Source organism: Ischnura elegans, chromosome 3 (assembly GCF_921293095.1).
Source record: "Ischnura elegans chromosome 3, ioIscEleg1.1, whole genome shotgun sequence".
Lineage (NCBI taxonomy): Eukaryota > Metazoa > Arthropoda > Insecta > Odonata > Coenagrionidae > Ischnura > Ischnura elegans.
Genome location: NC_060248.1, coordinates 87861471 through 87874200, shown reverse-complemented (window position 1 = coordinate 87874200; position 12730 = coordinate 87861471). Strand labels below are relative to the sequence as shown.

At 40.1% G+C, this 12730-nt stretch overlaps 1 protein-coding gene across 9 annotated transcripts in view; it reads right to left on the bottom strand.

Annotated features, from left to right (window-relative positions):
• The window catches only part of LOC124156122 (ATPase family AAA domain-containing protein 2-like), a 66593-nt gene that overhangs the window by 34443 nt on the left and 19420 nt on the right, over positions 1-12730 (bottom strand). For all 9 annotated transcript variants that reach the window (XR_006864268.1, XR_006864267.1, XR_006864266.1 and 6 more), the window contains exon 4: positions 4813-5061. Coding sequence is in view for 1 of the 9 variants with exons in the window: in XM_046530458.1 (XP_046386414.1) it covers positions 4813-5061 (249 nt within the window). In the remaining 8 variants the exon portion in view is untranslated. The remainder of the gene's footprint in view (positions 1-4812; positions 5062-12730) is intronic.

The window sequence follows — 12730 nt, the reverse complement described above, 5'->3', positions numbered from 1 at the left end:
GACTGGTCTCTTGGCAGCTCGAAACGTCGACCATGGAAAGCCTCAACCGGTGGAAAACCCGAGAAGAATTCCTTCAACTTAGGATGGCTTACTCCTACAAGGTCAAATATCTTATTTCCTCTCGTAGACTTGTCAACTATTTGGGCGAGGCAGAGATTTGCAAGTACGTTGAGTAAGATCTCCCCGATTTCTCTATTCCTTGAATTCAGTTTGACAGTGTAAGTATCCCAATTTATAGATGGAATATTAAAATCTCCCTAGATAACTATTACACTTTTGCTGTCTCTCAGAGTATATGCAGATATTTGTTTTTCAAGTTGGTAAATAATATCAACTTTGGAGTCCGGAGGTCTATAAAAAGAGCAAACATGAATACTCCTTTCATTTCGTTGTTTAATTGTACACCATACATTTTCTATTTCATTGTCAATTATTTCGTGGGCAGCACTGTGTAAATGTGACTTAACTGCTTTAGAAACTCCACCACCTGTTCTATTGCGTCGATCGCATCTGTAAATTATATATCCTGGAGGAAAAACTTCAGTGTCGCTTGTATCTTCCATAGACCAGCTCTCTGTCCCCATGACCATGTCTGCGACCTGAAAAATATGCTCGATTTCGGTGCGCTTGTTTTTTGTCAATTAACTACAACAAGGTTAATGTCATATTTTGTTGCTTGAGTATGTGTCGGTTGGTTCTTTTCCAAGCTTTCGTGCACTAGGCAGGTGAATTTTACTGGGAGTACTGGGAGTGCAAGTAACATTAGGTACATTTACTTTCTCTGGAGCACGCGTCTTGGGAATATTGATGCTATTGTCCAGTGTTACCACTCCTAAGCTTACTTACGCAATGCAAATTTCCCTAGAGGCTACGTTTAGTTAAATCGTCAATAATCCCACAAAATGACATACCCTCTAGTCTAAAAAATACCTACAGTGGTCAAAAATCCTAGAACAATCCGTGTCCTTCATCATTCCTTTTAATGCTGCCGTAGTACACCCATGTCTCGTATAGCGCAATTTCGATTAGCGCAATTTCGATATAGCGCAAATTCGTCCCTCAGGGAAACATTGCAACGCAGTGTAGCCTAATCAAAAATCTTAAACGCTCTCGTGATAAAACGTGAACTTGCGCTAAGTACACACGAAATTTCTATCAATTTACGCATATTAATATTATTTCTTGCCTCAAATCTTCTTTTTTGTTTAAATATTAATCGAAATTCATTGCTGCGCAATTGCCAAAAGTATTACTCGTCATTGGGTCTAGATAGCTGGCCTACCGAAGATTTATCTCGTCTCCTTAACAGAATGATAATAAATAATTTAGATCGTTAATTAAGCGTGGGGCTAGTGGAAATGAGTTTTTTTTCAGCAATACGGTTTGAGACGTATTTTTGCCGTCGTAGGTTACCGGGGATTGACTTCAAGGTAGAGAGTCTACGCTAAAGCCTTCAAGGTCATCGGTATTCACGGAGCGGTGACCGAGTTGCGCATGAATAGCATCAACACATAAAAAGGTCCGCTATAGAGTCTTAAACACAATGGCTTTGTTCCCTCCCCGCAGTCATAGCCCTTCTGCGTCTCAGGAATACAGTTCAGCAGAAGAAGGTGATTTAGATAGAGCCATACAGGGTAAAAACCAAGAGAATATGGCAAAAAATAGGAATGCGTGTAGAAAAATCAAGAATTTATCAAGAAAAACCATTAACCTAGAAGAGGACTTGAGAGAGATCAATTGCTTTGAAAATGGAGAGCGTCAAAGCGATATTGCGCGGAAGTTTAAACTCACGATGCCTTATTCTGAATAAAGACGAAGCTAAAATATCAGTGACCGCAGCCGCACCAACTTCAACCAAGCGGTCTACACATACGGAAAGTTCATGGTGAATCAGTACAAAAAGACGAGAGTGGTAATCGCTCCAAGACATTAAGTGAAAGCTCCGGTTGGTTCCAGAATTTAAACGGCAAGCAGGTATTTTCAGTGCGGCGATATCAGCTGGTGAATCTGCAAGTGTTGATAGCGCAGCCACCACAACATTTTCTGATGAACTCCAAGCTGTTATTGAAAGTGGCTCCTTTCCCCCTCAACTAGTTTTTAGTGTAGATGAGACGATATTCTTTTGGAAAAGAATGCATTCTCGTTCATTCATTTTCAGGGAAGGAAAACCTGGGTCAGGTTTCAAGGCATTTAAAGACTGTTTCACGTAGCTGCTAATGACTCGGAGGACTTCAAATTAAAATGATTTATCATTCATAAACTCCGCTAGCTATGAAATGGCATTTAAAGTAGCATTTTCCTGTCATTTCGATGAGCGACAAAAGGGCCTGGGTGACACAACAGTTGTTTTTAGACTAGTTTGAAAAATCGTCAACTGCCGGCAACGCATTACGATCCCCTGAGATAGCAGATGTTAGCCCACCCGCACGACAGGATGGAATTTCGAAAGCACGTAAGAATTTTTTTTAACGTGAATAAAAGTCTTTGAATGCGTGAATACTATCTTTAAAGATGTTTTTAACTATAAATATTTATAGAAATAATGTTTTCTAAGGCTTTTTTATGGGAATATAGATGTTTTAGAGGAAATTCAATACCCAAGACCTATGCTACCAGGAACGCATCCCTATCTTCCCTATGTTAAAACGCTCTCGTATAACGCAAATTCGTATAGCGCAAAGACCCCAAGGAACGCATCCCTTGCGCTATACGAGACATGGGTGTATGGGGTACTAATCTCCCTGGTACACACCAGGGGGTGACCCGTTGGTCCTCCCTATCTCTCTTTGCCCTCTTCTCTACCAGCGGGAAAACCTGCCGGACATTAGAACTCCCTAACAAAACGATTCCCACCCTCCCTCCCTGGCTGCCTCTCAAAGTTGTATCCCTCATAACAGGGGGGTTCCTTCACGAGCTCACCAACTGGCCCCCCAGTATTGTCAACAAAACTGCAAAGCAGTTGTAAACGGGGATGGGGTTATCCTCCGATTCCCCCACTCCCCAACTCGTCCATATCACCACCCCCATCGTTGGGGTACAACCACCCACTCGGGCCTCAGGTTATGAGTCATCCCCCAACCCGAAGATTGCACCATCTTCTCCAAGGCCTCCGCACTGGCTTTCAACCCCGAGCACGCCTGAGACACCATCTTGGTGCTGTGCAGGGTCTTAGGGGAGATGCTATGACCCCCAGATCGTGGGGCTTCCCCACAACCCGTTACCCGGGCGTGGATTTGTGCCACCAATTTTTCAAGTTTGGCGATGCATGCCTCAAGGAGGTCGCTCTTTGCCTTGCTCTTGACTTTAGTTACAGAAGATCAGCCACCCATACCACCCTAAGGGCTTTAAAAAAATGCTTTGAAATTACACGAAGTCCATAATAACAATACAAATTTTGCATATAAGTAGATACTTTTTAACGAGTTAGTTAAGATGGTTAATAATAAGGAGAGCTAAGAGTCAATAAAACAGCTCGCACGCACTTGCTTGATAACTTGATGGATTGAATAATTATTAAGAATTAATACTAAAACCTAAAATCTATTAATAGTTCTGAGTACTATACTATTCCTTAGCCACTTAAGTGCGACAAATTATAACTAGGCAATCACTGCAAACTAATAAGACACTTGAATAAGGAAAGAAAGAAGAAAAATTAAAAGCAATTCAGATATTCAGCGACTACTTATCTGTTTCTCCATCACATGGCAGGCACAGCAACAGCTACAGGACCAGGCTGCTTCACAATACTACTTCACTACGAAATTTTTACTACTATTACAACTTCGCAAAATACAATTAGGAGAAGTAAACACTAAAATCACAACACTAAGGAAAACGAAATCAGCGGCATGAAAGCCCAAGGTGATAGTTGTCGGTCAGTGAAGAAACCGGTTTCAGGAGAGCTCGGCACACATAACCCCACCCTTCGAGAGATGAAGAAAGAGTGACTTAGTCTTTTTGAGAAAGAGTCATTATGCACATAGGATGAGTAATGCCATGAGTATATCGGCAATGATCTCAAACATATAATCCATTATGAGGGGAAGGGTAATAAATTCATTACTCAGAGTCAGTAGTGTTTAAATGGGAAGGAGGGTGCCAAAATTGAACCTTAAAACCCATCCTTCCACTCTCTAATAGTGCTCAAAATATAGTTCACTTGACTAACCTTACAATCATGGAAATGAATCAGTGGTGTAATATGAACAATCTGATAGTTAACGATCAGCAAAATTTCTTACAAATTCTACCTACCATCATCACCTCACCCACTCAAGAAATAACGTCCACCCTAATCAGTACTCCAGCTCTCTCTTTATCTTGAAGGTCCCAACCACTCTACCTCTATCCTATACAATAAAATTCCAGAGGAAATAAAAAAAATAGCACCTCAATTTCTTTGTTTAAAAAGAAGTTCAAACTTCTCTTAACTGAAAAATGCTACTATAATGTTGCAGAATATTTGGAGAATTCATTTTAAGGTTAACTCGTAGAGGGTAACTGGAATCCCTGTGTTTTCCATGCCCCTGTTAGGGTTTGCTCCATGCATAAACCCTCTGAACTGTTTCGATGTTCTCTCTTACTTAAATTAATATCTTTTATAAACCTATAAACTTGATAGCCTTGAGAAACCACAGACATGTTATTGAAAATGAAATCAGAGATTTTATTAATAAATCATGAGTTATGGCCATAGTTAAAATTGTGAATTGTTTCATTATTGAGTTTAATGGAAAAGAAAACCCTCCATTCCAAAATTATAAAAAATGATAGCTCACATATGAGAAATATAAAAGGTGATAATCAAACCTTGAAAGATGGTAAAGGGAAGTACAGCTCACGATCAAAACGGCCAGGTCTTCGAAGAGCTGGATCAATTGCATCAATTCTGTTAGTAGCTCCTATCACGACAATTTGTCCCTTGGTATTCAATCCATCCATCAAAGCTAATAAAGTGGACACAACAGAAGCGTGTACTTGGTCATGGTGGGATGAGCGAATTGGTGCTAGTCCATCAATTTCATCAAAGAATATAATTGATGGGTTCAACTGCCCAGCCTGTTGAGGAATTCATACACTTTAAAATAATAAATACAACATGAGGTACAAATATATTTAAGTATTTCCTCCCCACCTCATTCAAATATAATTAATTTTGGGATAGGGATGTACGAGTACTTCAAAATTCGAGTCGACTCGAGTGTTTTGAGTAGCATTACAAGTGTTTTGGTTACAGAGCAGTCGAGGCCAGTAGATCCAGCATTCTGCTGACAGGAGGCGCTATCATGAAACTCATGCGATAATATCGTTTTTAAAGTAGATGCGTCATTCTAATGCCTTGGCCTGAGAGTTTCAGCTTGCTAAATACACTATAGTTGTCAACTTGAGTGCCGAATACCTACATCCAATTGTCTAGTGACCCTGCAGCATATTCGGAGTAATCAGAGAGGACTGTGAATAGTAGGTCACTAGCAAGTCATTATCACTAAAACAGAAACACAAACACATAAAAAGAAAAAACACTCACACGGAAAAAAAAAATTCTGTGTGTTTTTTCTGAGGTTAATTCATTTCAATTGTGCTTATGGAACTGTCAATAAATATAAATTTTCATTCCTCTCCTAATTCTGACAACAACCATCAACCTTCCTCATTATTTTTCCATCATGCATCAGGCTAAACGTTCAGAATAGAAAACTCACAAGGGGGTTGGAAAAATGAGAATATATTGGAGCATCAACGGTGCTGCAGTAGATGGAAAAAAACCAGAAATCACACACACACGCATACATATATGTAATGCCAAGAGAGGCCACAAAAAACTTAAACACAAATAAAAGAACACTCACATGTAAGGTTTCGAATTTTTGATCGTTTCGGTCTTCACCTGGAAGGAGACAAGTAGGGACTGAGGAGGAGGACAGGGGATGACCAGAGGCTGAGGAGATTGGAAAAAGCAGGTGGTAGGGAGAGGGTGGGGAATGGGGGAGGGGAAAGAGGAAAGGGCTGTAAAGATTAGTGGGCCCTGTTATGACCAGGCGGGTTGAAAGTTTGGTGCAGCCATATGCATGATTGTTCCAAAGTTTTCAATTCTAGCGGTTAGGCAGAGGGTGGGAGGGAGGCAAGTATTCCCACGTGGAAACAATCATCAAATTCTAAATTGTAGGAAAAGGCATGGGTAGTAATATATGTAATGTAATTTATATCCTTTTATGCAATTCTTGCCCCGCCATCTACGTTGGTCTAACCACCACTTCACTAAACCTCTGGGTTAATTACCATCGAGCTTCTTGCAATCCTACTTCATGTTTAGTGATATTGACTTGAACTATTTATATATACAGTCAAACCTCTTTAGAACAAACCTCTGTAGAAAACAAGTTCTCTATGCAACGAAAAAAAGTTACGGTCCTGATTTTCTTTCCATAAGTTGTGTGTATTTTAATACTCTGTACAACGAACCTTTGTACAGCAAAATTTCTCTTGAATGAAATAAATTTTTGGGTCTGAGTAAATTTTTTTACCTCTTCAGAGCAAAATAATGAAGTTTGCGATTTCGTATCCTCCATTTCATTGATATAATTCGCGCTCGAAATAGATGCATTCATAATGATGACATGATTAATAATTTGGATGTGATTAAAGCAAATGTTGATTGATCATTGTTGTTAACAAAGCACTATTACCTATATCTTTCATGTAATCATGGTCTGCATTTTGTTTTCACATGACAGCCATCATGCAGAGGATCGATTACATAGGTATCGACTGAAACTATCGACCTATCGATTACTGACGATATAGGCTATTTCTGCCAAGTTTCCCATGCCGAGTTAGCAGATGAAAGTCCTCGGGAGCAACAACTCTTTTAAAAGTGATGTTAATTATATTGTCAAGTCTCAGAATCCGCGTAGTAGTGAACGAAAAGTTAAAAGGTAACATTAGCAGTCCATCAGAATGTGTTTTATGGTTAATTTTGGGGATCTTAATTATATCTTTCCCAAACTTGTCGGGACATCACAGAATGCCAACATAAAGAAAGCAATTCACTCTTGAACAGAAAATTGCCATTTTAAAAGACGTTGACATTGGCGGATTCAGGGGGGAGGGCATGGGGGCCCCCCAGACCCTAAAAAAATATGCAAGATTACGGATATAGAAGATACGGTCCCATTATCATTGTGTTTGTTTTGTATTACGAGGTATCCATCCCCCCCCACCCCCAGAACAAAATCCTGGATACGGCCTTCTTGTGCCCCCACCCCCCCACCCCCCCCATAAAGAAATCCTGGATCCACCTCTGGACGTTGACACAGGAATGAAGAAATTGGATGTGGCCAAGAAGTACGACATATCGCAGTCTTCATTGACAATGATTTTAAAAAAGACAAACAAAATAGAAATAAGCAGCATTACAACATTGTGAATCCCGGGAGGAAAAAAATTACGGGCCGCAACTTAAGACAAGGTTGTGAAGTAACATTTAAATGTTTTCTGCAAATACAAAGTTTGATTATCCCTGTCACTGGACCTCTAATTTGCCAGAAATCCAAGCAATTGGCCGTGATTTTAGGTGAAGACGAATTTTGCACATCACATGGCTGGCTTGAAAAGTTCTGCCCTTGCCACAATATTTTATGAAAGGGAATATCAGGAGAAGAGATGTCTGCACCGGCAGATGCCATTGCTCAGTAGCAGGGCGGAAAATTAAAGGAGATTTTGATGAGTTTTCCCCCGAAAAATGTATTCAACGCCGACGAGATGGCTTTAATATATCGGCTGCTACCTGAGAGAATAATGGCTGTAAAAGCAGATTTATAGGGACGTTAATAAATGTAAAGGTGGGAAAAAGGCAAAAGATCGCATCACTGTCCTTCTCTGGTGTAATGCAGATGGGATTGAGATGCTACTTCCTTGTGATAGGAAAGGTGAGAAACCTGCTTTGCTTTAAACACATTAGAAGTTTACCAGCAGATTACAGGGCGAATAAAAGAGCATGGATGACTTCTGAATTAATTCAGCAGTGGGTTTTAGAAATTGACATGAAAATGAGAGCACAAAAGAGAAAGATTGCTCTTTTATTAGACAACTGTTCGGCTCACAACTCTTGTGATATAAATAGGCTTACAAATGTGAAGTTGTATTTCTTCCCTCCGAACTGCACCACCTGCCTGCAACCTTTGGATATGGGTATTATTTGATCTTTTAAATCGAATTACAGATCAAGGATGCTGCTTCGAATCGTAATTAATATTGAGAGGAAAATGGACAACCCTTATTTTATTAACTGCAAACTGATGTGACTGCAGATGATTTTGTATCTGCTGATGACATGCCAGTATTCCTGAAGTAACAGATGAGGATATTTTACAGGAAGTTATGGAAAACGATTCATCTGAGAGTGATGAGGATGAAGGTAACCCTGAGAGAGAAATTACTACAAATGAGGCCCTTGCATTCATTGAAGCCCTGCACTATTTTTTTTTCCAGAGAGATATACCTGTTGAGCATTTAGTTTCTCTCGATCAACTGCGGCATCTTTGTGTGAGATGGTCCTTGGAAGGAAAGCGATCCAGAAACCGCCCTAGACCGATCCAGATCCCTACCCGCAGCATGAAGTTCAACGACGGTTAAAACTAGAACAGCAAGCTCGAGCCTTGATTATTGAATATGTGGACCATTCTTTCCTAGACGACATAATTGATTTAGAGTCCGAAAAGAAAATATGGGAAACATTGAAAGAAGTCTGCACCACTTATGATGTGTTCCAAGAAATAATTTTTCTGAAGGAGACGGTCAACATAGAGAAGACAGAGGATATTTCAATGATGAAATACATGGGAAGGATTCAAAATTATAACAAGAAGATGTCAAAGTGTGGACTTGTACTTCCAGACAGAGCTATTGCAGCATTTTTCCTTATGGGTATTCCACATACATGATACGCAGAATTTATAAGAACAGTGTACAGGACTGATGACAGGGATATAACGTTCAAGTTTGTCAAGCCGCAACTATTATTGGAAGAGAAAAGAATGATGAATGAGACGAATGAATGGTACGCATAGTGCGAATCCAAGATAATCTCTCACATTATGGCATTATATGAAACATCCCAACAGGTTATGGGCCCAGAACGTTTCGAAATGCCTGGATAGATTGAAATGTAGAGATATACGGTTAGAAATAGTTATATTTTTTGTCTCGTAGTAAAGTTTTTTTTTTATCGGTGCGAGTGTTTCAGTTTAACTATGTCGGCGACTAATAGTTTGCGTTTAGCCACTTTGGTGGAGAAAATGAAATACAAGGACGATTATATGAACTGGAAGTTCAGTATGCAGCTCATTTTAATCAGAGAGAAGCTGTGGACTTACGCCACGACTCTGCTAACTACGGATGCTGATGCAACGGAGAAGGCAAAGGACACTGATGCTTGGTCCTTAATTTGCCTTCATGTGGATAAATCCCTCTATCCATATGTGCAAAATACCACAGCGGCAAATGTAGCTTGGAAGTTGCTGGAAGATCTGTTCAAGGGAAAGACAAAGACGTGGTGGATGAACGTGTGGGATGCTTTGCTGGATGCAAGGTTAACGAAGTATAATGGTAACGTTCAGGAGTGCGTTACTTCCATCCTGGAGCTAACAAATAAGTTAGCAAGTATGGGGAAACCTGCAGATGACGGCTTCGTTGCACTAATCATGCTCAGGGGTTTACCGAAAGTGTGTTTGCCATATCGTATGGGGATTGAGGCAACAATGTCGGATAAGGATTTCACCACCAGCACCATCAAGGAGAAGCTCCTCAATGGCAGCCTGTGGAAGTGGGTTTTTAAGAGGAAGCAGTCCTCAGATGGCTCTACTCAATTCCGTGCCAGGTTAGTGGCCAAAGGGTATTCACAGTCCTACACGGTGGATTTTTAGGAAACTTTTGCACCTGTTGTCCGCAGGTCTATTCTGAGAATGCTAATTGCCCTAGCTGCTAATTTGGACTAGACCATCAGTCACTTTGATGTAAAGGCAGCATTCCTTTATGGCAATTTAGACGAAATTGTTTATAAGTGCCAGCCAGAGGGAATGGAGTCTGACAACCCAGAGAAAGTGTGTAAATTAAATAAGGCCATTTATGGCTTGAAGCAATCAGCAAGAAGCTGGAATGAGAGGGTTACTGGTGTGTTGCTTAATCTGGGATATAAGCAAACTGATGGTGAAAGTTGTGCATTTATCAAATCATCAGTCAATTGTACATTAATAATAGCTTTGTATGTAGATGACTTCTATGTGTTTCACAATAATGATGCATGTAAGGATGATCTTTTGTTTGAGCTTCAAAAGCAGTTTGAAGTTAAAGGTCTTGGCCAGGTTACTGAGTGCCTGGGAATGAGACTTACCAGGGATCTAGGTAAGGGGACAATTGTACTAGATCAGAGTGGTTACATTGAATTTGTTTTGGAGCATTTCCACATGACTGATTGTTTCCCCTCAACCACTCCAATGGATAATAATTTGAAGGTCAGCCAACTTAAAGGCAAAACAGTGAAAGTGCCATACCAAGAGCTAATTGGTTCTCTTTTGTATTTGAGTTGTAATACCAGGCCTGATATATCATTTGCAGTGAGTGTTCTTAGTGGGTACAATAGTAATTATCAGGATGTGCACTGGAATTTAGCGAAAAGGGTACTGAGGTACTTGAAGGGAACTCGAGGGCAGGCATTCATGCTGGGGAAATGTTTGATTTCATGGGAAAGCAGAAAGTTGAAGACTGTTGCCCTAAGTTCGACTGAGGCAGAATACCTGTAACTGTCAGAGTAGTGCACTGAGGCCCTCAGCCTACGAAGTTTACTTGCAGCCTTCACAGGCAAGAAAACCGAGGTTGTAAATTTGTATAATGATAACCAAAGTGCGTTGAAGTTGTGTAAAAACCCTGTTTTTCATGGTAGAACAAAGTAGATATCTGCTAAGGGTCACTTTGTATGTCAGTGTCACAGAAGAGGTGAAGTGGATGTACATTACTTGTCCACTAGTGAAATGCCAGCAGACATTTTGACTAAGCCATTAGGCAAGGTCAAGCATAAAAATCGTTTGCAGGGACTGTGCATGGCATCAGTTTATGAGGAAGTGTTGTGAATTTAAACTGCCGCCAAGGTGTGTTTTTATTCTATGGTTTCTTGTTCCTCTTTTGTTTCAGAGAATGTCTATTTTTGTACTTTCCGGTACTGTGCTTGTGTAATGGCTGTTGTGTCGAATAAACGTGTTGTTACGCATAACGCGAATCCAAGATAATCTCTCTCATTATGGCATTATATGAAACATCCCAACAGATATATCTGGTGTATCAGTTCTTTGTGCTTAAGAAGATACTTGATATGGCCCTAATTGCGAAACGAATTACCCTGGCACCGATCGACCGGTTTCAAGGCATGGAGGACTACAGCAACTGGAAGTTCGCGATACAGTTAGTCTTGCAAAGTGAGAGGTTGTGGAAATATGTCACCAGGGAAGCCTATCGAGTTGAAGCAGCCAGACAAGCCAGTGCAGAGTTGGACACAGACGCGTTGACCATTATTTGCCTACATGTGGAAACACAAATTTACCCACACGTGAGAAACACAATCACTGCCAAGGAAGCGTGGGATAACTTAGCTCAAGTGTTCGAAGACAAAGGTGTAAATCTTGATCTCCTCCTCGAGGAAAAATTGGAGAAGCACAAAAATATGCACGAGTATGTTACATCCATTATGTCCAAAACGCAGAAGCTGAACTGGCAACTCAGTCAGTGAAATCAGCCACAGCTCTTCTTTTCTACCTGCTACTCCCTCATCTCCTGATGTCAAAGTTATTACGGCAAGTAATGCAGTAAAGCGTAAGTTCTCCTAACTTTTATCTCCTTATCAGCCAACTCAGAAGAAGTTTATGGATAAAACTTCTAAATATAAGGTTGGAGATGCCAGGTTTACTATGATTACTTGCAAAATAGGAGAAATGATTTGCTTAGACCGGCTACCCTTCTCTATCATAGAAAACATAGGATTTGTTGACCTTATGGTGTTACTGGAGCCACGCTATACCATGGTTTATAGGAAAACTCTATCAAACTTTGTTATTCCCTAAATGTACAATCAAACCACAGATTTGTGGACTTCTAATGCTCATGATGATTATCTTAGCGTAACAGTGCATTTCCTTGATGAGGAATTCAATTTTAAGTACTTATGCATTGAAGTGACCCCATTCCCTGAAATATCGCATTCAGTAGTGAATAGACTCACATTTTGGATATGACTCCATCTGACTTGGGCCTACAGGAAAAGATAGTAAGTGTTGTTTGTGACAATGGATACAATGTTGTTGCTGCTTTAGAAAGATCATCATTTGGGAATTTTTTGTGCTTTGCACACACATTGCAACTAGTATTAAAAGGACTTTTAAACTGCAGGTTAATAATCAATCTAACAGCATCCTGTAGAAAAATTGTAGCCCACTTCAAACGTTCTTCTAAAACAGTTTACAATTTGAAAAAAAAAATACCAGAAACTGGCCCAGGTTCCAATCATTGATGAATTCAGGATGAGCCGCCCAGAGCTTCTGACAGAATTATGCAATTAAGTGTTAATCAGGTGCACTTAACCTGGCCTGGAGCCATAGGGGATTCCATGTACATATTGTGTTCTAGGTGCCATCATATGTTAAGTGTTTTAATGTTAAATGAATTGTATTCATGATCACTT